Consider the following 21,967-nt stretch of genomic DNA (forward strand, 5'->3'; position numbering starts at 1 on the left):
AATAGAAATTGGTCTGTGGTTTTATGAATCCCACAAGACAGCTTTTAGCTTTTTGTTTCCATTCGATCCACATCACCTCCACTTTTCTATGGCTACAGGTATACACTACAATCGGCAAATCAATAGAAACACATAATCCTCATTTTCAAATAAAGCACATGTACGCATGTGTATACAACAACAACTTCAGTTCAGATCAGACTACATAAATGACTGATCTGTAAACTGACAGGAACAGCTCTCACTGATGTAAGTGAGATCCTCGTGGGGGTGTAGTCAGCTTGAGTATAGCGTGTGGGGGAGACAAACAAGCCACTACTGTGTTGTCCTCTCTCTCTCTCTCTGCCGCACCATGGCATGGATCACACGTGGCACTGCATGCTAATGCTTCAGAGGCGGCCCACACACCGGCTAACCCCACAATGGTGCCCGTCCAGACCATATCTGCTCCAGACCCATGCCAGGGTCCGCTGTCAGGGTCTGGATGTCTGACACACCCGGCGCAACAGCCATGCACAGTAGCATATGAGCACAGCCATGCACAGTAGCATATAAGCACAGCCATGTATGAGCCTGATTGTTTGGAGTAGTGTTTAACTTTGGTTGTGACGACTCTGCGTGCTAGCACACACACACACACACAACATTTGAGCTTTTGCCCAACTGACAGTTATCTGCATCCCTTCATACTTGTAAATGTGGTCCACTGATTTGCATGTAGTTTTGATCAAAACAGAACAGAAAGAGTTCATGAATCAGTATTTGTCTAATAATGTACCTTATCATTATTTACTTACACTGTGGCACGTGTTGCATTTTTACACATATATAATCTCCCAAAAAGAGATCAAAAGAGTGCTTGTAATGCGCTGTGCAAGGTTCATGCAGGGCTGTGAGCTACCTAATCTGGGTTGAGATAAAAAAAAAAAAAACTCCAGATCTTAGAGCCTTGTACTTAACCTCTGCTCAGACTGGAAGTCGAAATCAAACCAGTGATAACTATGCTTTTGTGATGTTCAGAGATTTTGTGAAATGAGTTAAATGTGTGTGAGAGGGTGAGGCTTGGGCTTACCCAACGTGTGGGAGAGAACTGGTACCCACACCCTAGCACATCCTGTTTATCACATGTACTGAGGCACAAGACTCACAAGGCAAAGAGGGCCAGGAGTAAACTGTCACATTTAGTGACTGAGAAAACCAGCTCTCTGCCAAGCTGAAATTTGAGATGGCAGTCATTGGAAAATAACAACATAAAAATATTACAAAGATCACTATGTTATCTAGATATAATTTAGCCTGATTCAGGCCAGACAATGATGATGACAATTTCAAACACAATAGAGAAAAGTTTTACTGTTCATTGCACCAAACAGCAAACAATGTCCTTGTTGTGAACAGGCATGTTGTGTAAAGAATTAAAAACCCTATTGCCCCTCCCCCTTCTCTCTCCCTACAGCTAAACCAATCTGAACCAAACTGACTTGGAATTCATTCAGCCACCATGCTTGACAATCAGCAGTCAACCTCCACTTCAAACAATTCGACCAATTCAAGTTTACTAGATGAGCAAACACTGGCATTGTTCAAAAACACCACGGTCAGCAACTTGATTTCCTCAATATACATCATCATCACCATTGTCAACCTTGCCAGTAACGGCGCTGCCCTTTACCTGCTGCTGTTTCGCACCTCCCCCAAGACACCCACCATCATATTCATGATCAACCTCACTCTCACCGACTTGGCTGTGGGCTGCGTGTTGCCCTTCCAGATCCACTACCAATTGGCAGGCTACAACTGGACACTGGGTTCTTGGTCGTGCACCCTGCTCACCGCTGTCTTCTTCGCAAACATGTACTGCTCCATCCTCACCATGACTGCAATCAGCATTGACCGCTACTTGGGTATTGTGAAACCTTTGCTCTTCAGGGATATCCGGGAGAAAACCGTGTATGCCGTGGCCCTGTGCTCAGTCATGTGGGCTTTTGTCTTGGGGATTCTATACCCGCTGCTGAAAGCAGACCTCCTCTATAAGGTAGAGGGTCTGGGCATCAACACCTGCTTTGATGTCATCCGCATGGACCTGCTCCCGAGCATTACAGCATGGGCAGGGTTCTTCGGCGTCATGTTTCTCTTCTTCTTTCTCATCCCCTTTGTGGTCACCATCTTCTGTTACATCAGTATCATCTGCAAGCTGGCCAATGATCCCCACACAAGCCAGCAGAAAGGGAGGGTTGTCCGTCTCGCCATTATTGTGCTGTTTGTCTTCGTGGTGTGCTTCGCCCCCAACAACATCCTGATGATTGTCCATGCAGTCAGCAGACTTTTCTATAAAAAAAGCCTCTACATGGCCTATAAGCTCTCTCTCATGCTGAGCTGTGTGAACAGCTGCCTGGACCCTTTCATCTTGTATTTTGCATGCAAAGAGTTTCGCAAAAAACTCAGGCGGATGCTCAGGCTTCCGTTCCTGAGCAGTGTGGACAACCATGTGGGTCTCCGAGAGGACCTGTACTCCATGCGCTCGCAGCCAGAGGACGATGTCCTTAGCTATAATGGCGAAACAAAGATACTGCGCATTGACAGCATGGTGTCTAACCGCATTTAAATAAAGCAAAGGTTACAGTATGAACAATAAACAGAACATTGGTCACTGCTTAACCACTGTTGACGTGAACAAAGACGTGTCATTAGGCCTACTTTTCACTGAATCTGTCGTTGAAATGAATGTGTGGGGTTATTTCTTTTGTCATTGGTCTGGTGTTGCTCATTTTTTCCTCTGGTCTGAGGTTTTGTTGTTGTTGAGAGCATTGTAGCCTAAGGTAGGGCATTAACTGTGAAGAGACAATAAGAATGCAATGTTTTGTTTATATATTTTGTAAGCATTTAAATGATGATATTGAGCTATGCATGTTGCTAAATTATTTATTCCCTATTGCAATTATTTTTTGTTAATAATGTCATTGTTGTAGGAAAATCTGATTACTTATTGGATGTATCAACCAAAAAGTTCCTTTACGCCTGAGTATAAACTTGGTAGTTGGTAACACTTTCTTAGAGAATCCTAGTAGGCCTATGAATTAAATGGACTATTAGCACTTGTCTTTTAAACACAGATCATGCCATTTTTGTGGATTTTGTGTTTTTTGTGCCAAGTATTGTCTGAAGCCCAGTTATCACATTTGTCACATCACGAATCACATTTTATTGTCTTTTTTTATTTTTGTATTATTATTATTGCTTTATCCATCGTGGTCTTTTAAGCTATAATCTTGTTCAGTATTGAATTTATTTTTCCCCTTTCAGTTTCAAAAGATTCTCATGAAAATCCGTCCATTTTGTGGATTGTACGATTAGTTTATGAGTTTAATATAATGGAGTCTTTGAGCTCTCCTGTTGACAATAGGTTTTTAAATAACTTATTTTGTAAAACTACTCAGGAAAATTGTGTTTTGTCATTGTTTAGGCTATTTTACACAAAGAGGAAGGTAATCTGTGGTGTAGCCTAGGCCTACTTTTTCCCAGTTGGTTGTATAGTTCCCTTTTAGTTGGACGTAAACAAATGAAGTGTTATGTTGTTACTGATTACTGTAAGTTGAAGAGTTTTGAAATAATATGACTGGTAGTGTGAATTAGCTTCTTGTAACCTATATTAAATGTGGCTTAATTGCGTTGATCACTAGAAATAAACGCATCACAGCGGTAACAAACGTAATTTGCAGCCAGGGTAGTTGATCACTGCTAGGTTTAGGCTTGAGACTTATCTTGACAAACTACGATGCTGGTAAAATTACATATCAAATGTGATTAAGTTGCAGCAAGTCTACACATACTACAACATGCACACACAAGATGCATATAGCCTACTACTTGTAGGCCTAGTTTTTTTTTTTATTATTATTATTAAAGCATTGAGACAACCAAGCAAGCTATGCGATGCAACTGTCATGTGATCATTCTTGCAATAGGTAAATAAAGAATGTTTTTACGCAATTGTTACTATAGTCAGTACGTTTCTATAGCCTAAATAAACCCTTTAAAGATAGTAAATATCGACGATATAACGATTGTTTTTATTTAATGTATTCCTCTCATGTAACTGGAACGCATGTAATCCATTGCCACTCTATTACAGACAACTATTTTCAAATTTGAGCTCATATTTTTGCTATATGGAGTCGCCTATTAGCATACGCAGAGGGGTGCTCGAGGTGACGCTGGCCGGTGCACAACGAACACGTCCATTGCATTAAACTTAGAAGCTTGCGCATGCGTGATTTTGCTCCGCCTGCTGCATTGCTTGACTGGAAGTTCTGTTCGGAACCTTTCAAACCAGTAGATTGCCTCCAGGTAGGTTAAAGAAATGCATAGGCTACGAATGGCGATATAATATTTTAATATTGTTCCTATTGTTCCTTGGGACTGCGTATTATATTGTGCCAACTATGCCGTGCCAGATTCTGTTTTGATCGCAAAAGTTGTTAAATACAAGCGAATCAGCTAGCTAAGTTACCTTAATCATATCTCCAGAATTAAGCATTGCGGCTTAGCCTACTTTCAGTTAAGAATATACAGTGAGTCTTGATTGTTGTAGTTAAGTAGTTTTAGGCTACTTTACATCCTCAGTAGGTAGCCTGAAATACGTGTTCAGACCCTGCCAGTTGTGTAGTCCACCACCACCACCGCTGCTGCTGCTGCTGCTGCAGGGTCACACTCTCATAAATTGCAGGCCAAGAATGCCCTCTCAGTGAAACATTTATGTGTCCTTTGCTGTCAAATAGGAGAAGGACAACAGACATCATAAACCATGGTATTAAATCCAGTCATCAACAAGTTGACTGGGAAGCTCGTGGTTCTTGCCAGTGCGTCTCCCAGAAGGCTTGAGATTTTGACAAATGTGGTAAGGCTTTTTCTTGTACAGACTTTCACAGTTAATTGTGTACCACAATCATTTGAATGACTTGTGTTCTTCTCCTATGCTACGTTGTTGTTGCAGGGGCTGCGCTTCGAAGTTGTGCCGTCCTGGTTTAAAGAGACGTTGGACAAAGCCTTATTTAAGGATCCGCAGGACTATGCTGTGGAGACTGCCAGGCAGAAAGCCCTGGAGGTGGCCAGGAGAATGCCATATGTGAGTCCATTCCTCAAGAACATGTACAAGTATTTTGTTTTCTTATTTTTCCATCATTATGGCTGGCTAGTCCACCTCGAGTGTGTGTGTGTGTGTGTGCACGCACACACGTGTGCATCAGGATTTTGAGAAAGATTTAAACAAAAGTATTATTTTTTTTTAGAAACATCTGAAAACCCCTGACATTGTCATTGGAGCAGACACTGTTGTGGTAAGCTGTAACCTGTGATATGTGATCATTTAAGTGATATGATGTGAGTTTAGCTATTCTTCATTCTTCTCAACCTGTGCCCTCCCTCCTCCACACCCAGACAGTGGACGGTCACATCCTGGAGAAACCGTCAGACAAGCAAGATGCTTACAGGATGTTGTCCAGGTTCTCTGATTTCCTGTCAGCATGCTGCATTTACAATGCATTAGATATACACTGTGATAACCCTTGTTGGCTCACCGATGGTTGTGCTTGTGTTTTGTGCAGTCTGAGTGGGAAAGAGCACAGCGTCTTCACAGGAGTTGCTATCGTGCTCTGCCAAGAGAAAGAAGGTCAGAAATATATTCAAACATTTTCTGTTGGAACCCCAGATAATATAATGTGAAAAGCTGGTTGTAGGCCAATACGTGTTAATTATGTTATGGTGTCTCTCTGGGCATATCACTTTCTGGTGAACATTTCAGCGTTGACTCTCCTCAGTGCGTTTTTCTAGGGTTTGTGTAAAACACTTTGTGTTTTGATGCTCTCTTTCCTCAAGACAAAGAGGTTGACTTCAACGTGGTCGACTTTTATGAGGAGACGAAGGTGAAGTTTGCCGAGTTGTCAGAAGACATGCTGTGGGAGTACATCAACAGTGGGGAGCCAATGTGAGTGTCTGGTCTCTGGTCTAACATCCTCTATACTGTTATCTCTGTCCCGGCCTATATAGTCTGTCAATCAGACAGTCAGACAGTCAATTTCAGTCAGAATGTGAACTCTCTGAACTTGTGGACTTTGACATAATCATCCATTTCATCATGTTTACTTTGAGCTCAGTGTGACGACTGGAACCTGGGAGGCCACAGAGTTAATAAAGGGCTCAAGTGATTAAATCTGTAGAGCATGAATCCCGGCTTTCTTCTTTGTTTTTTTTAACAGTTTTTGTCTAAGACTAGTGAATGTGTACACCTACAATAGCACAGGCATTGTTTAAAATCTAGCGTGCCGTGTGAAAGTAATTGTGATGAATAATTACTTAATATTAACTTAGACTGGCAAACTTCAGGAACACTCAGGAATCAGGTTTATTCTGTTACAAGCAGAGAGGGTAAAAAATGGTCTGTGGTAGGCCATGGCACAGAGGCCATGGTCTCTGTTGGATACACCTCTCTCTCTTCTTCAGTTCTCCATGTTCTTGTTTCACAAACATTGCAAGTTAGTCACTTTTGTATGGGTTAAACAAAGGAAGAATTGGCGGCACAACAATCCCACATGGTTGGTTCTCCAGATGGCATCAGACACACCTACTTCACACCTATCTGAAGAACATAAGGAGAGATATCTTATATATCTGAAATATCACTTATAGAATGTTCCAAACATTCTCACAATCAAATCATTACAATCCTTGTACTGAGACTATTACAATGATACCAAACATGAATATGTTTACATTTCATGACACATGGATTCAGTATAGCAAGGTGACATCCTTTGTCTTGTGGATCTGATAGCCCTTGGAACCAGTACATTAGCATTTCATTGGGGGAGGGGAGGGTGTCTGTTTTAATGCCAAGAGGGGCCACATGGCTAAAACTAGTCTTGAAACACAACTAAATTTATTGCTATCACGTGCCACTTTGGCAATATCTTTGGTGATGTGCCGTGAAAGTGTCCCTTTGACCTGCGCAGAACACAATGTTTTGTGAATAGTCTTGTAGAAAAGTATAAGTATTAAACATTACATTACATTACATTTGGCTGACGCTTTTTTAGCCAAAGCGACTAACAACATGGTAAAAAGTTTAAGTTTTAGAGCAATTCTCAACAATTTTAGGACAATTTAAAAACATTAGAGTACAGTAAGAATAAGTGCATCAGTGAGTGCTGTTTTTAACAGTTACTTGTCAGTTTAAGACGGCTGGTGAGTGCTAGGATCAGTAAGACTTGTTGTAAGTGTTGCTATGAGAGGAGATGTTCTCTAAAGAGCTGGGTCTTCAGGAGTTTTTTGAAAATGGAGAAGGATGTCCCTGCCCTTGTAGGAACTGGCAGTGTGTTCCACCAACGAGGAACAACAGATGAGAAAAGTTTGGATTGGCTTGAGCGTACCGGAGGTAGAGCTAGACGTCGTTCGTCTGAGGAGCGCAGCGGTCTGGAGGTAGCGTATGTCTGTATGAGGGCATTCAAGTAGGTGGGAGCAGAACCTGAGACTACTTTGTAGGCAAGCGTTAGGGCCTTGAATTTGATGCGGGCCGCCATAGGTAGCCAGTGTAGCTGGATGAGCAGCGGGGTAACATGTGCCCTTTTGGGTTGGTTGTAGACCAGGCGCGCCGCCGCGTTCTGGATCATCTGAAGTGGTTTCACTGCGCAGGCTGGGAGACCTGTCAGGAGGGCATTGTAGTAGTCGAGTCGTGAGATGACTATTGCCTGAACCAGAAGTTGGGTAGCATCTTGAGTCAAGTAAGTCCTGATTTTCCGTATGTTGTAGAGTGCGAAGCGGCATGACCGGGCGACTGAGGCAACATGATCTGAGAAGTTTAGTTGGTTGTCGAGAACAACTCCTAGATTTCTTGCAGTCCTGGTAGGTGAAACAGACAGGGAGTCAAATTTGATGTTGATGTCGTGGTGTATGGTAGGTTTAGCTGGGAGGACCAGCAGTTCAGTCTTTGAGAGGTTCAGCTGGAGGTGGTGTGCCTTCATCCATGTAGCTATGTCTGAGAGGCAATCCGAGATCCGTGCTGAAACCAAGGGGTCATTAGGTGGAAAGGACAGATAGAGCTGTGTGTCGTCTGCATAGCAGTGGTATGAGAAGCCATGCGAACGGATAATCTGTCCCAAGGAGGTGGTGTAGATAGCAAAGAGAAGGGGGCCCAGCACTGAGCCCTGGGGACCCCTGTGGTGAGATGGTGAGGTGCAGATAGCTGACCAAGCCATGATACGTTAAACGAGCGTCCTGTGAGGTAGGATTCAAACCAGGAGAGAGCAGAACCGGAGATTCCCATGTTAGCGAGTATAGAGAGAAGGATGCGGTGATTAACCGTGTCAAAGGCAGCCGATAAGTCAAGCAGAATGAGTACTGATGACCGAGCGGTCGCCCTGGCTTCTTTTAAGGCTTCTGTTACAGACAGCAGAGCCGTTTCGGTAGAGTGGCCGCTTTTGAACCCAGACTGATTTGGATCCAGAAGGTTGTTCTGTGAAAGGAAGTCAGAGACCTGTTTGGAGACTGCTCGTTCAATGCCTTTGGATAGGAAAGGCAGGAGTGAGACAGGGCGGTAGTTCTCGACTTGAGCAGGGATTAGAGAAGCTTTCTTAAGTAACGGTGTTACCCGGGCCATTTTGAACGCTGTTGGAAATGTGCCGGAGGTTAGCGAGGCATTGATCACATGTGTGATAGCTGGAGCGATGGTTGGGCTGATGGACTGAAGTAGGCTCGTAGGTATAGGGTCCAGCGAGCATGTGGTAGGACGGCTGCATGTCAGGAGTCTAGATACTTCACTCTTGGAGAGAGGCGTGAATGCTGAAAAAGATGTACCAGCAGTCCCTAGAGGTTGTAGGAGTGCGGTATCTGAGTCAGATGTGTTGAGTGGGCATGTAGAGAATTGACTGCTGATTGCCGCCACTTTGTTTGTAAAAAATAAGGCGAGGGTATCTGCAGTAAGGCTGGATGGAGGAGGAGGCAGCTGAGGGTTGAGTAGAGGGTTGAGTGAAGGTTGAGAAAAGTTTTCGAGTGTCTGTAGCGCTGTTGATTTTGTCATTGTAGAAAGCCGTCTTGGCAGCAGTGATGCTGGATGAGAAGGAGGTCAGGAGTGTCTGGTAGTTTTTGAGGTCATCAGTTAGTTTGGATTTGTGCCATTTCCTCTCTGCGGCTCTGAGTTTGGTGCGCTGCGATCGGAGGAGGTAAGAGGGCACAGCTCGTCTAGACACGAGGTCAGTGTGGAGCAGAGCGAGTCTGTGGCCTCATTAACCTCCAGAGAGGAGAAGGTGTTGAGTGGAGGTAGACCAGAGGCAACCACAGAGGAGAAGTGCGTTGGAGACAGGTTCCGGATGTTGCGGCGGAACGTGACCATCGGCTGAGGAGCCGGAGGCTGTTCTGTCAGGCAGACGTTGAACTGGATGAAGAAGTGGTCAGAAAGATGGAGAGGCGTCACCATGAGGGTGCTGCAGTTCCGAGTGAAGATCAAGTCAAGCTCTTTGCCAGCTTTGTGAGTCGGTGGGCTTTGAACCAGTTTGAGGTCAAAGGAGTGGATCAGGGCCAGAAAGTCCGCTGAGCCTGGGGCATCTAAGTAGATGTTCATATCACCGAGAACAAGAAGCGGACAGTCATGCTCAGGGATGGAGGACAGCAGAGTGTCAAGTTCGTCCATAAAGTCACCTAGTTGGCCTGGAGGGCGGTAGATGACCAGCACGTAGAGTTTTGCTGGGGCGGTCACTGTGATGGCATGGAATTCGAATGAGACATATTTGTTTGAAGGCAGTAGCGGGGTGAATTTCCATTTGTTGGAGATCAGCAGGCCCGGCCCGCCTCCTCGTCCAGATAGGCGAGGGGTGTGGGATAGTGTAAGGTTAGTGGAGAGTGCAGCCGGGGTGGCAGTGTTCTCTGGTTTGATCCAAGTCTCAGTGAGAGCAAGGAGTTCCAATGAAAGGTGGTTGGCATAGCCAGCTATGAAGTCCGTTTTGTTGACTGCGGATTGACAGTTCCACAAGCCCATGGAGAAGGAGGTTTCTGTAGGTAAGGACCGCTTAAGTTGCTGGAGGTTAAGGCGATTTCTGCCCCTTTTGGCATGATGCCGTTGCCGTTAAACAAGGTGCCTAGTTGAAAAGAGAAATGTATTCATCTCCTAACATGACCATTTGCAATTTAAATAAATCTGTTAAAGATGATATTTCTGAAAACGGAGTGTCTATTTGCTATTTCCCTGGTGCAAATAGCCTTGGCCACACAGCTCAACTATTCACACCCTGTGACAGGGTTTCTCGTGTGCATAAAAAACATGGCGGACATTTTTTCGTCAGCAGAAAGTGAAGAATTCTTCAAGTGAAGAAAGGTTTCGGTACTAATATCTGTTCAAATTAAGTTTCGGGTGGAAAAGTTGTGTTTTATTTTGCAACAATTAGCTAGTTTACACACCAGCGTGTAAATAGCACACATTACTATATACACCAGGCTATGAATAGCATCCACTTCTAATTATACAGTGATGCAAACAGCATACCTTACTCAGAGTGTCTATTTGCACCCCTGGTACGAATAGCATAGGTGTTGTGTGATCAGTATGCCAGGGTATATGCACAGGGGTGCAAATAGCATACACTGATATTTGTACCAGACAGGGTATTAATAGAACACATTGCTGTGTGCACCAGGGTACGAGCTTTCACTTCTAATTGCACCAGGGTACGTGTGTTCATACTCATTTTCTTAAAGATAGTAGGAATTGTTTAGTAAAAATGCCCGGCCCTCGTCTTCCTTGATGTTTGTCTTGCCAGGGACAAGGCTGGGGGCTACGGCATCCAGGCCCTGGGAGGAATGCTGGTGGAGTACGTCCACGGGGACTTCCTCAACGTTGTGGGTTTCCCTCTCAACCACTTCTGCAAGACGCTGGGCACCATCTACAACAGTCCTCCGGAGAGCCCGGTCCACAAGATCGCACGGGAGGACTCCTCGGGGGAGACCTGGCCCCTGGTCAACAGCCTGTCCAAATGCGCCGAGAACGGCGAGCTGGAGCCGTCTGACCCGGCCAATGACAGTGCCGACAGCGAGGCAGTGTCCATTAGTGGCGCCAGTGCCAGCGGCGTCCAGGAGCAGAACGTTGTCGGGCCCGAGTCGGCGTCGGAGTCAGCATCGCCGTGTAGCTGCAACCGAGAGGACTTCCCCCACAAAATAGTTGACATCATGGATGGGTTCAAAGCCTCTAAGGTAGTGCTGGGAGAACTGGCTGGTGTCAAATGGGTTGATCGCTCCAAAAAATGAAAATATTCTCTTCACCTGCTAATAGTCATGTCAATAGTTCAGGGGAACAAAATGTGTTTAATTATTGAGCTCTGTCTGAGGGAATAGTATTCAGTTATTCCTGGTTATTCCCAGTTATTCCTGGTCCCTTGCCCTGTCCGCCATCCTATTTTTCTGAAACTCCTCTTCTTTTGTGCTGTACTGTGACAGAAATAATTTTATTTGCAGAATTTTCATTTCACTTGATATTTCTGTGTGTTTCCTCAACATAGGTGCATGTTGGTCCCACCTCAGTTAGAGATGAATATGATAAGATTGTGCTGTTTTATTTCTTTGGATTTTGTTAGATTTCTCAATATTGAGGTGGAGTTCCCCACCTTTGGTTTCTTGAGAACGGGCAGTGGAATAAGAACACCTTGCATGCTTGACAGCGTGAATGTGTCAGAGGAGATCAGAAACCAACTTTTTTTTTTGTTTTGGTTCCGTGGTTTGCTTTTCAATGTCTCTGCAAACGTGTGAACTTCTCACACACGCTATGACTGTACTCTGTGTTGTGAACGCTGGATGTGCAGTTTGTACTCTGTGCTACGCTGTTGTTTGAATGTCTGTGTGTGTGTGTGTGTGTGTGTGTGTGTGTGTGTGTGTGTGTGTGTGTGGTTTTTTGCTTCTTCCCAGCAGCAAGTTTAATCTGAGTTGGGTGTGTGTGTGTGTCTGTGTGTGTTTGGGTGTGTGTGTGTGTTTTTATTTCTCTTTAATCAGGCTTTGTTTGCGGCATGCAAGCTAAACATCTTTGATGTTTTGAGCGTATCAGTGGAGCTCTCAGCGAAGGAGGTGGCGGCGAGGATTAAGGCTTCTGAGGAAGGGTCAGCGCGGCTACTGGATGCCTGCGTGTCTCTGGGTCTGATGGAGAGGAGGACGTGCAATGATGGAGACCCCGGTCAGTAGTCCCATATTCGCTGTCGTGGAGAGAGACAGCTGTTAGTCAGAGCCACTGAAAAGCCAGAGTAGTGGCCTAACATGAATTTATCCTCAATCTCATGGCATTGGGTAAAGCTACTGTTAGAGTAGACGGAAATCTTTATAAAAATAAAACTGTGGGTGTGCATGTGATTACCTTACTTTAGCAGTTGACTTCATGAAGCTAAATGGCACAATTACAACAGTTACTACATTAAAACCTCAATTTTAAAATTGAAGTTATTATTGCATCAGTTAATCATCTTGTGTAAGTAACATTGATATTTTTTGCTAACTTCCAGCTTGAATAGAACCCCATTGCCTGTGGGGAGCACATGCAAAAGAATAGGCAGAAATGGATGCCTATATTCTCTCACATTTCCTGAATGGTTAACCCATTACTCCTAAAAACGCCTATAGAATCCTATGGCATTCTAGACTAAATAACCTTATTTCCTGAGGGTTTTCTGAAACAATACAAAAAATTGTCAACGTCTACCAAAATGTAATATCTAAGCCTCTGTAGCACCTAGAAACATGAAATAAAAAGCATGCTGCACTACGCAGCAACCAGCGGGAGATTCAGTGCTGCACTATGCAGCAACAGGCGGGAGATAGAATGTTGCGTCATGCAGCATCCGGCGCGAATGGGTTAATACTGTCCTATTGTGTTGATACTATCTGATTATTCTGAGGTTATAGTTGCTGATTACAAAGCCCAGTAGTCTCAGAGATTCTTTTTCTGCTGAGGAAGTATTATTGTGATAGTCATCTGAACACCGAGGCAGCTAATTCAGGGGTAGATAGCAGCCCCTCTATCTTAGAACAGTCTCAAACAAGGGAATTTGCGGTGCAGGTGGCTACAGTGTCTGTATCATGTTTGGTTCGAGTCCGACCCGCAAGACATTAGTACATACCGTCTGAATTAAGGGCAAAGCAAGTGCAAAAATAACTTGAAATAAAAAGTCATATTTATGGTGTTTTTTTAACAGTGTTCACCCCTGCTGATTGGCTGCCTTTGCTAAGTATGTTTTTGTAATGTATCTGATCCTAAATCCTCTCTTGCCTCATCCTGACCCTGCCATTTTGAACGTCTCTTTTATGGGGATATGGCCAGAATTAGATCAGTTGTTCATCCCATGTAGCTGCTTGGCTGCCTTTGCTAAGCATCTTTTTTGTAATGTATGCGGCTCTGGTCCTCCATCTTGTCCCATGCCGACGCTGCTGTGCTCTGTTCTGATGTCTCATTGTATGGCCCACTCCAGTGTACAGTAACACAGCGGAGGCCAGTCGGTTCCTGGTGGCGGATAGCCCGCTGTCACTGCACGGCTACATCCTCCACTGTAACGACCTTGTGTGGCCTCTCTTCACCCATCTGGAGTCCGCTGTCAGGGAAGGAGCCAATCAGTATGAGCGAGCCTTCGGGAAGAAAGCTGAGGACCTGTTTCAGGTGATCTGGCACATAACATACACGTGGAATATGGATGTATAGTATGATAGGTGCACAATATAAGAGCATTTTTAAAAGAGTCAAAAGTGTAAAATGTTGTAGTGGAAATGTACCGTGTGAAAATACTATAGTGAAGTCTGCCGTGTAAAAATACAGTATTTTGCCATTCAATGGCGGCTTTTTTGAAGAGGAAATATAGTCCAGTCATTTTAAGCCAAAATAGGGGTCAACGTTGAACAAATTGCAACAGAAGAAAACTTAACTGATTTTGTATCCTCAATATGTCCTGAGTAAGGGGAAAAAAGCCCCGAAGAATCCCAAAAGGGGAAAGTTTGGAAAAGACCTAAATATACCCTATTCATGCGCCTATTCAGTATTTTTCTCACGCAAATAGGGGGACAAAATTAACCTTCACATATCACCATGAAAATTACTGAGTTGATTACTTACATCAAGACAAACAAAAATGTATTATACGTTTTTTGAAATTGTTTGTTAACATGGGCAAACAGGGCATAATGTAATTATGTATAGCTATAGGCAAAGTAAGGTCTGACCCAAAACTAATTGCAACATTTGACAAACAAATTGCCCAAGGCATGGAGGAAGATGGGAAATGTCTTAAATGGAGTTATATCTTCTCCAGAGGGTATATGTTTTCAGAAATGTATAGTTTAGGGTGTTTAATCTGTTTCCCTTAATAGTGCAGGCCAAAATGTATCAGCTGTTCACTTGATTCGCCTATACAGACTAGAGGAGTATATGCATGGTACGGAGGAAGATGGGACATACGTTGATTGATGCTATATTGCATGTACAGTGCATATGCTTTTAGAATATGTATAGTTTTGACTGTTCTAGTACTTTGGTAAAACCATGACTCATGCATAGGCATGCATTGTTAATTATTAATCTTAAACTATATTTATTAGTATAGCATGCACCTTTTTGCCAGATGTCACAACAATAGAGTCACCTTTTTGGAGGCTGGAACTGCAGTTATCCCATCTGCACCCTTCTGTCGAATTTGGACATTATCATGTCCATCTTCAACTTTGCCTTCACAATTTTCAAAGTTAAGTTAGATGGGGTCAGATATTCTTTAGAATGTGTATTCTACAACATTCTAATTACAGTTTTGTCAGTATTTGCTGAAGAATAATGGATAAAACAACCCTCATTTTAACATATTTCCACCAACTGGATTTTCATGGTCTTTTACTATGGTGTTTAGATCACCAATTGAAATATAAAAATTTGAAAATAAATTCTGTTGCAATTAGTTTTGGGTCAGACCTTACTTTGCCTGGACTATTAGCTCCGTTGTGGTATTTATACAAATTAGCTATACGTAATTACATTATGCCCTGTTTGCCCATGTTAACAAACAATTTCAAAAAACTTGTAATACATTTTTTGTTTGTCTTGATGTAAGTAATCAACTCAGTAATTTTCAAGGTGATATGTGAAGGTTAATTTTTTTCCCCCTATTTGCGTGAGAAAAATACTGAATAGGCGCATGAATAGGGTATATTTAGGTCTTTTTCTAAACTTTTCCCTATTGGGATTCTTCGGAGCTTTTTTTCTCTTACTCAGGACATATTGAGGATACAAAATCAGTTAAGTTTGCTTCTGTTGCAATTTGTTCAACCTTTTTTTATAAAATGACTGGACTAATATCACCAGATGTAAATGCATTAATTCGCTTCTCACCTTTTTGAGTGTGAGTTATCATGCCCTGAGAATTATGTTTGTTCTGTTTTAACTCACCCACCTTCAGGATGCATACTTCAAAAAAGAGGAAGTGAAGATGAGGTTCATGAAAGCCATGCACAGTATTGCGAAAGTGACTGCGAAAGACTTGGCTACAGCTTTTGATCTGTCCATGTTTAAAACGGCATGTGATGTTGGAGGTACGCGTGTCCAATGTGTTATGAAATATTATGTATACAGTATATACATATATAAGGCATAATAGCACATATTTATTTATTTATTACAAATGTGCTTAATGCAGGCTAAACAACTTTTTTGGGGGGGGGTCTAAAATGCTTAAAGTCGCTTTGGACAAAAGCTTCTGCTAAATTCCATAACCATAACCATGATCCAAATCCACCAGTTTTAACAGATTTAACAGTTTATCTTGGTCAACCTTCCACTTGCACTTTGATTTTAAGTTGTATTCTTGTGTAAGGCCATTACATGCTTTCACTATTGACCCTTTCAACAAGGTAAACAAAAACAATGCTTGAACGTTCTATTTTGGCCCCAATCTACTTCCTCTGCATTAAGATAACATATGGAATGTTAAAAAGGAAGCCTTGTGGGGCCAACTATGATGCTGATAATGGAACTCTCTTGAAAGGGTCTATAGGTTTTACCTAGAACTTTCACATTTAAGATTTATCAAAATATACTGCTAAAAAAAATTAAGGGAAACATTTGGTTTTCTACAATAATTTAAACACAATTTTTGAAACCTTCCACCCTTTTCTCCATTCTCAAACTACATTCACAGAATGTCTGACAGTTCTTGCTAAATAAAACACTCGCCTCAAAAGTTTTACTTGTGCTCAGAACCAAACAGTGTCAGAGTACCGATCCAGTGTACAGTATGATTGAAGTGTTCCCTTCATTTTTGAGCAGTATATATTCTTTTAAGTGTTACATAAAAACAACATATAATATAAAAAGACAATGGAAATCTATGTTAAATAGTTAACATTATATAATATTTCGTTATCGTTTTGATTTGGTATTGTTCATTTCTCTTCTCTCACTCACTTGGTCGTGATTTAAATAGTGCAAAGTGCAAAGAGTTACCGTGCATGAGTTGTAACTGTTGTGTGGCATGTGGGAGTATTGAGCTTACTCAGTCATTGCTCCTGCACTGCAAATGCACAGATTGGATCATGGATATACCTAGTTATTAAATCAGCTTTATAGACTTGAGACTTTACTAAAAGCGTATTAAAGAAGTTGTTCTTTTTTATATTCTACACAGGATGCACTGGAGCGATGGCATATGAGTTTACCCAGATTTACCCAGAAATGTCAGTATCAGTTTTTGACTTGCCACATGTCATTGCTATGAGTGGCCGTTTCCAGCCGAGAGATCCAAATGACAGAGTGACATTTGTTGCTGGTAAGTGTCGTATTCAAATTGAAAGTGAATGCTTATGTTACAATTTCCTTGCTATTGTCTGCAATTGTGGTACATTTAAAAAAAAAAAAACATTTCTGCACGTTTTGTACGTGGGATGCTGTTGCTGCTACACCGTGGTTGTGTGTTAGAAGTGACCTGTGGTTGCGGTGACCTATTTTATCTCCGCCATATTGAGTCAGATTCATTATCGCTGCCTGTCCCTGAAATGTTGCACTTTTCTGTGTGGTTTTTGGAAGACACATTTGGTGTGTCCCCTATGCCCCTACTTTTTTAATATTTTCTTTGTATATATTTTAAAAATAAGAAGATACAGTACAGGAGATACCAATATTGCACTGATTTGTCTGTAAGCATTTGCCTTCCATTTGGAACATATTATCTTCCTATTCCAAAACAAACTATAATAATAACCCATAGCCGTGTAGATGGGGTCTGTAAAGACATGTAGCAATAACCCTGTGCTTGCACTTGTCATGTACAATTCTTGCTTGATAATGCAATTATAACTTGCATATACATTCAGTGTTTCCCGTACATTGACTTATTTGTGGCGGCCCACCACAATATCAACATTGACCACAACATTGTGCTTAAATCTGGTTAGCATCATAACCACGCTGTGCTTTTTTGTTTAAAAACTGTTGCATTCAAGTTAATTCTGCAAACCAACCACCACAAATGGAATTCAATTCTTTGTCATTATTTTCTGTATAGTTTACCATACATACATGGGAGGTTAGAAAATGTGTTGAAAACAAGATGTGATGAAAACAAGATGTGCACTACTAAATGGATGAGTCGACCTACAAAGGGATATGGAATGTGCATTTTGTGGATGAGCTGATTGTAATGATTTGTGTAATTTTATTGTGCCTAATGGTTATTGACCTTGACAATCACGTTCACATTTGAAAGGTATACAGGAGTCCTCATGAGCCAGCGCTGCACAGGATGTCACTTCAGCCCACCCATATCTATGTGTACACTGCTCTCTAGAGGATAGGAATGCAATTGTTCACAAAGCACATGTTGGTCCATAGCAAACTTCATCTGTCTCCTCTTTTTTGTACTTTAACAGGTGATTTCTTTAAAGATCCACTACCCAAAGCAGAGCTGTACATCCTAGCAAGGATCCTCCATGATTGGTCCCTGGAGAAAGTCCACCAGCTACTAGATAAACTCTCTAAGCACTGCAGTCCAGGTAAGATATTTAAAAAAATATTTTGCTGATCTTACGTTACTGTGTTAACAACACAGAAAAAACACTTGAAAAAAATTCTTCTCGTTGTGAAAGCAAACCATTACTGTAGATCTAAAAGGACTTCTCTCTTTCAAGCTGAAACTACTGTACAGTTAAATGAACAATATAAAGAGATCACAGGGAGATAGAACAGCATTCAAGTTGAATGTATGATTGAAGCTAGCATCTACTGTCACACCCAAAACTTAAATGTCTTACTCATCCCCATGGCCCAGATTGAGTGTTTGATCCTATTGCAAGACTGTTTCTTGCTACATAGGTTACAAGTACACAGTCACTGATCATCCACTGAAATGTCAGAGAAACACATTCTATTGTAGAGGTGCCAAATATATCAGCATGAATGATAATCGTCATATTGAGCAAATCTAATTCTTGTTTACATGTCAGTAATGCACAATACTGTAAGTAATCTAGTGCCATTATATTATTAGTGCTAGTTCTTGTTCTTTTTGTACGCTTTTGTACAATTATGGTTGCAGACTCTGTACCTCACTACAATCACATTTTGACTAATTCATAAAATTCATTAATTACCATAAAAGGTAAAAAAAAAAAAATAGGTACCAGTACTTAAAGGAGAATTCCGGTGTGATATTGACCTAAAGTGTATTGAAACATGATACCGAGTGTGAACGTATGTCTCATAGACCATCTCGACTTGTCCCCTGCACTCCAAAATCTGGCGCTAGTTAGCCGATGCTACCAACAACTTTTTCAGTAGTGGTGCTTCGGCATCGGGCTAGCCATGCAAATAAATCACTGTTTTACACCCATTTACGAGGCTCAATGTATCTCCACACTTCATTGGTAGACTTCCTAGGGCCCTGACATTTAAAACGAGACATTGAGAACTTTGAAAAAGCACTGGTAGTTTACTTACAAGACGATTTATACAGACAGTATCTTCACGAAGTTTAACGTTTGCAGCCATCTTGAATTTAGTCACGATAAGTCGAGCAACGAGTAAGAATGAACAGGTATGATAAGGGATCAGATTCCAAAAATAATTCAGTGGAAATGCATGGATTCCAGTTTCTTCCAGTAGCAGCAACTGGAATCCATGCATTTCCACTGAATTATTTTTGGAATCTGATCCCTTATCAAAGCTGTTCATTCTTACTCGTTGCTCGACTTATCGTGACTAAATTCAAGATGGCTGCAAACGCTAAACTTCGTGAAGATACTGTCTGTATAAATCGTCTTGTAAGTAAACTACCAGTGCCTTTTCAAAGTTCTCAATGTCTCGTTTTAAATGTCAGGGCCCTCGGAAGTCTACCAATGAAGTGTGGAGATACATTGAGCCTCGTAAATGGGTGTAAAACAGTGATTTATTTGCATGGCTAGCCCGATGCCGAAGCACCACTATTGAAAAAGATGTTGGTAGCATCGGCTAACTAGCGCCAGATTTTGGAGTGCAGGGGACAAGCCGAGATGGGCTATGAGACATACGTTCACACTCGGTATCATGTTTCGATACACTTTAGGTCAATATCACACCGGAATTCTCCTTTAAAGGAACCGTATGTAAAATTGTGACCAAAACTGGTACTGCAATCAATTTCAAATTACTGTAGAGCGGTGTATGACCTCCCCCTCCCCCCTGACTGGCAGAGCTGGCTACCCGGATGCCGAAACACTACTGACTTTGTGATTAGCAGATAGGTGGAGGGTGGCGCATCAGGCCAAAACACAACATGACAACATCAACATCAGTTGAGGGCTGCAACTTCACTTTTTAAATGACAATATCCTGGCCGGACTATTGTTGTCAGTGATATAAGTATTTGAAATGAACATGATTTCTTAATGTCTAGTGACATATCAGGGCCATATTATGATTAATTGAAATAAATTTCTTACATACGGTTCCTTTAACATGAATGTTTAAACCTCAAAGTGGAAGTAATGAATGGTGTGGGTTTATTTAGTGTAATAACTGACAAATACAGTATACACACCCTTTCCCTCCGTCTGTCTCCTTGTCTCCCCTATGTTCATGCCTTTCTGCGATACAAACAAACACGGCCTTCTTGCTATCTGTCTCAAACTCGGCACCTACACACGCGCACACACACATGCGTGCATATTATACACGCATGCATACACGCGCACGCACGCACACACACTCGCATTAAATGATTGTTAAGCATGACACAACACAAACAACCCTCTCTTTGTATCTCTCTCAACCTCTTACCCCTACACACACACATACACACACACACACACACACACACGTGCATGAAATGTTTGCTAAGCATTGTGTGGTGCATGGTGTGCCTGCCCCCCAACCCCAGGAAGCGGCGTGCTGGTGTGTGAGATCCTGCTGGAGGAGGGGCTGTGGGGGCCGAGCCGGGCCTTCCTGCAGGCCCTCAGCATGACCGAGGGCTCACAGCGCAGCGCCTCCCAGTACACCCTGCTCCTGGGCCAGCACGGCTTCACACAGACCCGCCTCAAGAACACCAACAACCTCCTGGATGCCATGCTCTTCCTCAAGGACTGACCATGACCATTGATGATGATGATGATGATGATGATGATCATCATCTGGCTCTCCTTCTTCTCAAACTCTCAAGCACACATCATGAGCCTCCTTTACTGAGCCTAGTGACTAACGATGATCTCTCTAATGAGTTTATCGTGTTTTTTTCACTGTTGACAACACTACCTGTAGATTTCTCTGGTTTTGTAATTGAATTGTAAATAATCATACTAATTTATTGATCTCTGAATTGTTGCTATGACAAATAATGAAATAAATATATTTTTAATCCCAAGAGTTTGGCCTTCTTATAGTAATGTCTTATGTGATTGAGTGAAATCTCCCTGTCATTTCATATTGTGTTTGTGTTAACCTCCAACATTGTATATGTGCACGTGTACACTGCTTACACACATTCACTACTTTGCATTGGACAGAGAGCGAGAGAGTATGTGTATAGTATGTGTATGTGTATATGTGTCCTGGACCTAACAGTGACCACGCCACCCTGTGTTTTGAATGTCAGGCTGCCATTTTCTCCTGGCCGAGACACTGTTGGATGAGGGAAAGCCCAGGGCAAGCGTGAGCAGAGCCCGTCTGCAATGCCTCAACATGCTGGTGCAGACGCAGGGCAGAGAGAGGACCATGCGGCGCTACAGAGCCATCCTGCACGCCTCCGGGTTGCGTCTGCTCAGAGTTCATTACACAGGGAACTTCCTAGATGCTATGCTTTGTATCAAGACGTAGTAGTTTCAGCTCAACACACATCCATTTATTTTGTTTTCCTTTTTTATTGTTTTAATATAATTTGTAGGTAAATATGTGATTTAGTTTTGGCAAAGGCTGATATTTTAGATCAACAACCAATCAAATCGCCCCCCTCTTCCCTGAGCACTGTGTTGATTACCTGGGATTGTTTATGATTTAGTTCACTTGGTTCAAGCAGCAGCACAGTCCAGTGTTTCCTATTTACAGAGCCAGCACTGTATGTGAACGTTGAACAGTTAAAGAACCAAGGGCCAATTCACTAAATCTGACAAAGGGTGTTGGATCCTTTTCAAATTAAAGGAAATTAAATTAATAAATGTGACCAATAAATAACTACTCAAAGTCAAAGTCTGCTTTATTGTCAATTTCTTCACATGTCAAGACATACAAAGAGATCGAAATTGCGTTTCCTACTATCCCACGGTGGAGACAAGACATATTTTACCAATTAGGTCCACAGACAAACAACATTCAAGTAAACCAGTACTCAAACTCGTGTTCCTGCTTTTGTTGGTGCGTTGGTGCTTGAGCGTTCCAACCTATACCACACATGTTCAATAGCGTTCCAACCTATACCACATGTTCAGTAGGCGACATGTTTCAAATGGGCTGGGC

At 42.2% G+C, this 21,967-nt stretch overlaps 2 protein-coding genes across 3 annotated transcripts in view; both read left to right on the top strand.

Annotated features, from left to right (window-relative positions):
- p2ry8 (P2Y receptor family member 8) overlaps positions 1–3,472 on the top strand; it is a 4,004-nt gene extending 532 nt beyond the window's left edge. The window contains exon 2 of the mRNA XM_042080516.1: positions 1,457–3,472. Within this exon, the coding sequence (XP_041936450.1) occupies positions 1,502–2,605 (1,104 nt within the window). The 5' untranslated portion in view covers positions 1,457–1,501 and the 3' untranslated portion in view covers positions 2,606–3,472. The remainder of the gene's footprint in view (positions 1–1,456) is intronic.
- Positions 3,473–4,239: 767 nt separating this feature from the next.
- asmtl (acetylserotonin O-methyltransferase-like) lies at positions 4,240–21,700 on the top strand. 2 transcript variants are annotated; one of them, XM_042080493.1, is made up of 14 exons: positions 4,240–4,347; positions 4,779–4,897; positions 4,994–5,125; positions 5,289–5,336; positions 5,437–5,501; positions 5,604–5,668; positions 5,875–5,983; positions 10,803–11,232; positions 12,025–12,202; positions 13,488–13,672; positions 15,453–15,585; positions 16,677–16,817; positions 17,917–18,039; positions 21,111–21,700. In XM_042080493.1, the coding sequence occupies exons 2-14, from the start codon at positions 4,805–4,807 to the stop codon at positions 21,329–21,331; spliced, it is 1,923 nt and encodes a 640-aa protein (XP_041936427.1). In that variant the 5' UTR covers positions 4,240–4,347; positions 4,779–4,804; the 3' UTR covers positions 21,332–21,700. The 2 variants fall into 2 exon arrangements, with proteins under 2 accessions (XP_041936427.1, XP_041936437.1); XM_042080503.1 differs by lacking the exon at positions 21,111–21,700 and adding an exon at positions 20,400–20,881 and having other exon boundaries at positions 4,241–4,347.
- Positions 21,701–21,967: the final 267 nt, after the last annotated feature.

This window comes from Alosa sapidissima, chromosome 2, assembly GCF_018492685.1.
Source record: "Alosa sapidissima isolate fAloSap1 chromosome 2, fAloSap1.pri, whole genome shotgun sequence".
NCBI lineage: Eukaryota > Metazoa > Chordata > Actinopteri > Clupeiformes > Clupeidae > Alosa > Alosa sapidissima.

What these genes read in the sequence shown, in the direction of transcription:
- asmtl (XM_042080493.1), top strand. Translation starts at nt 4,805, where the DNA reads ATGGTATTAAATCCAGTCATCAACAAGTTGACTGGGAAGCTCGTGGTT. An exon ending in TGGCCAGGAGAATGCCATAT is followed by an intron (nt 5,126 to 5,288) that starts GTGAGTCCATTC and finishes ATTTTTTTTTAG; the next exon opens with AAACATCTGAAAACCCCTGA. An exon ending in GTGCAATGATGGAGACCCCG is followed by an intron (nt 12,203 to 13,487) that starts GTCAGTAGTCCC and finishes GGCCCACTCCAG; the next exon opens with TGTACAGTAACACAGCGGAG.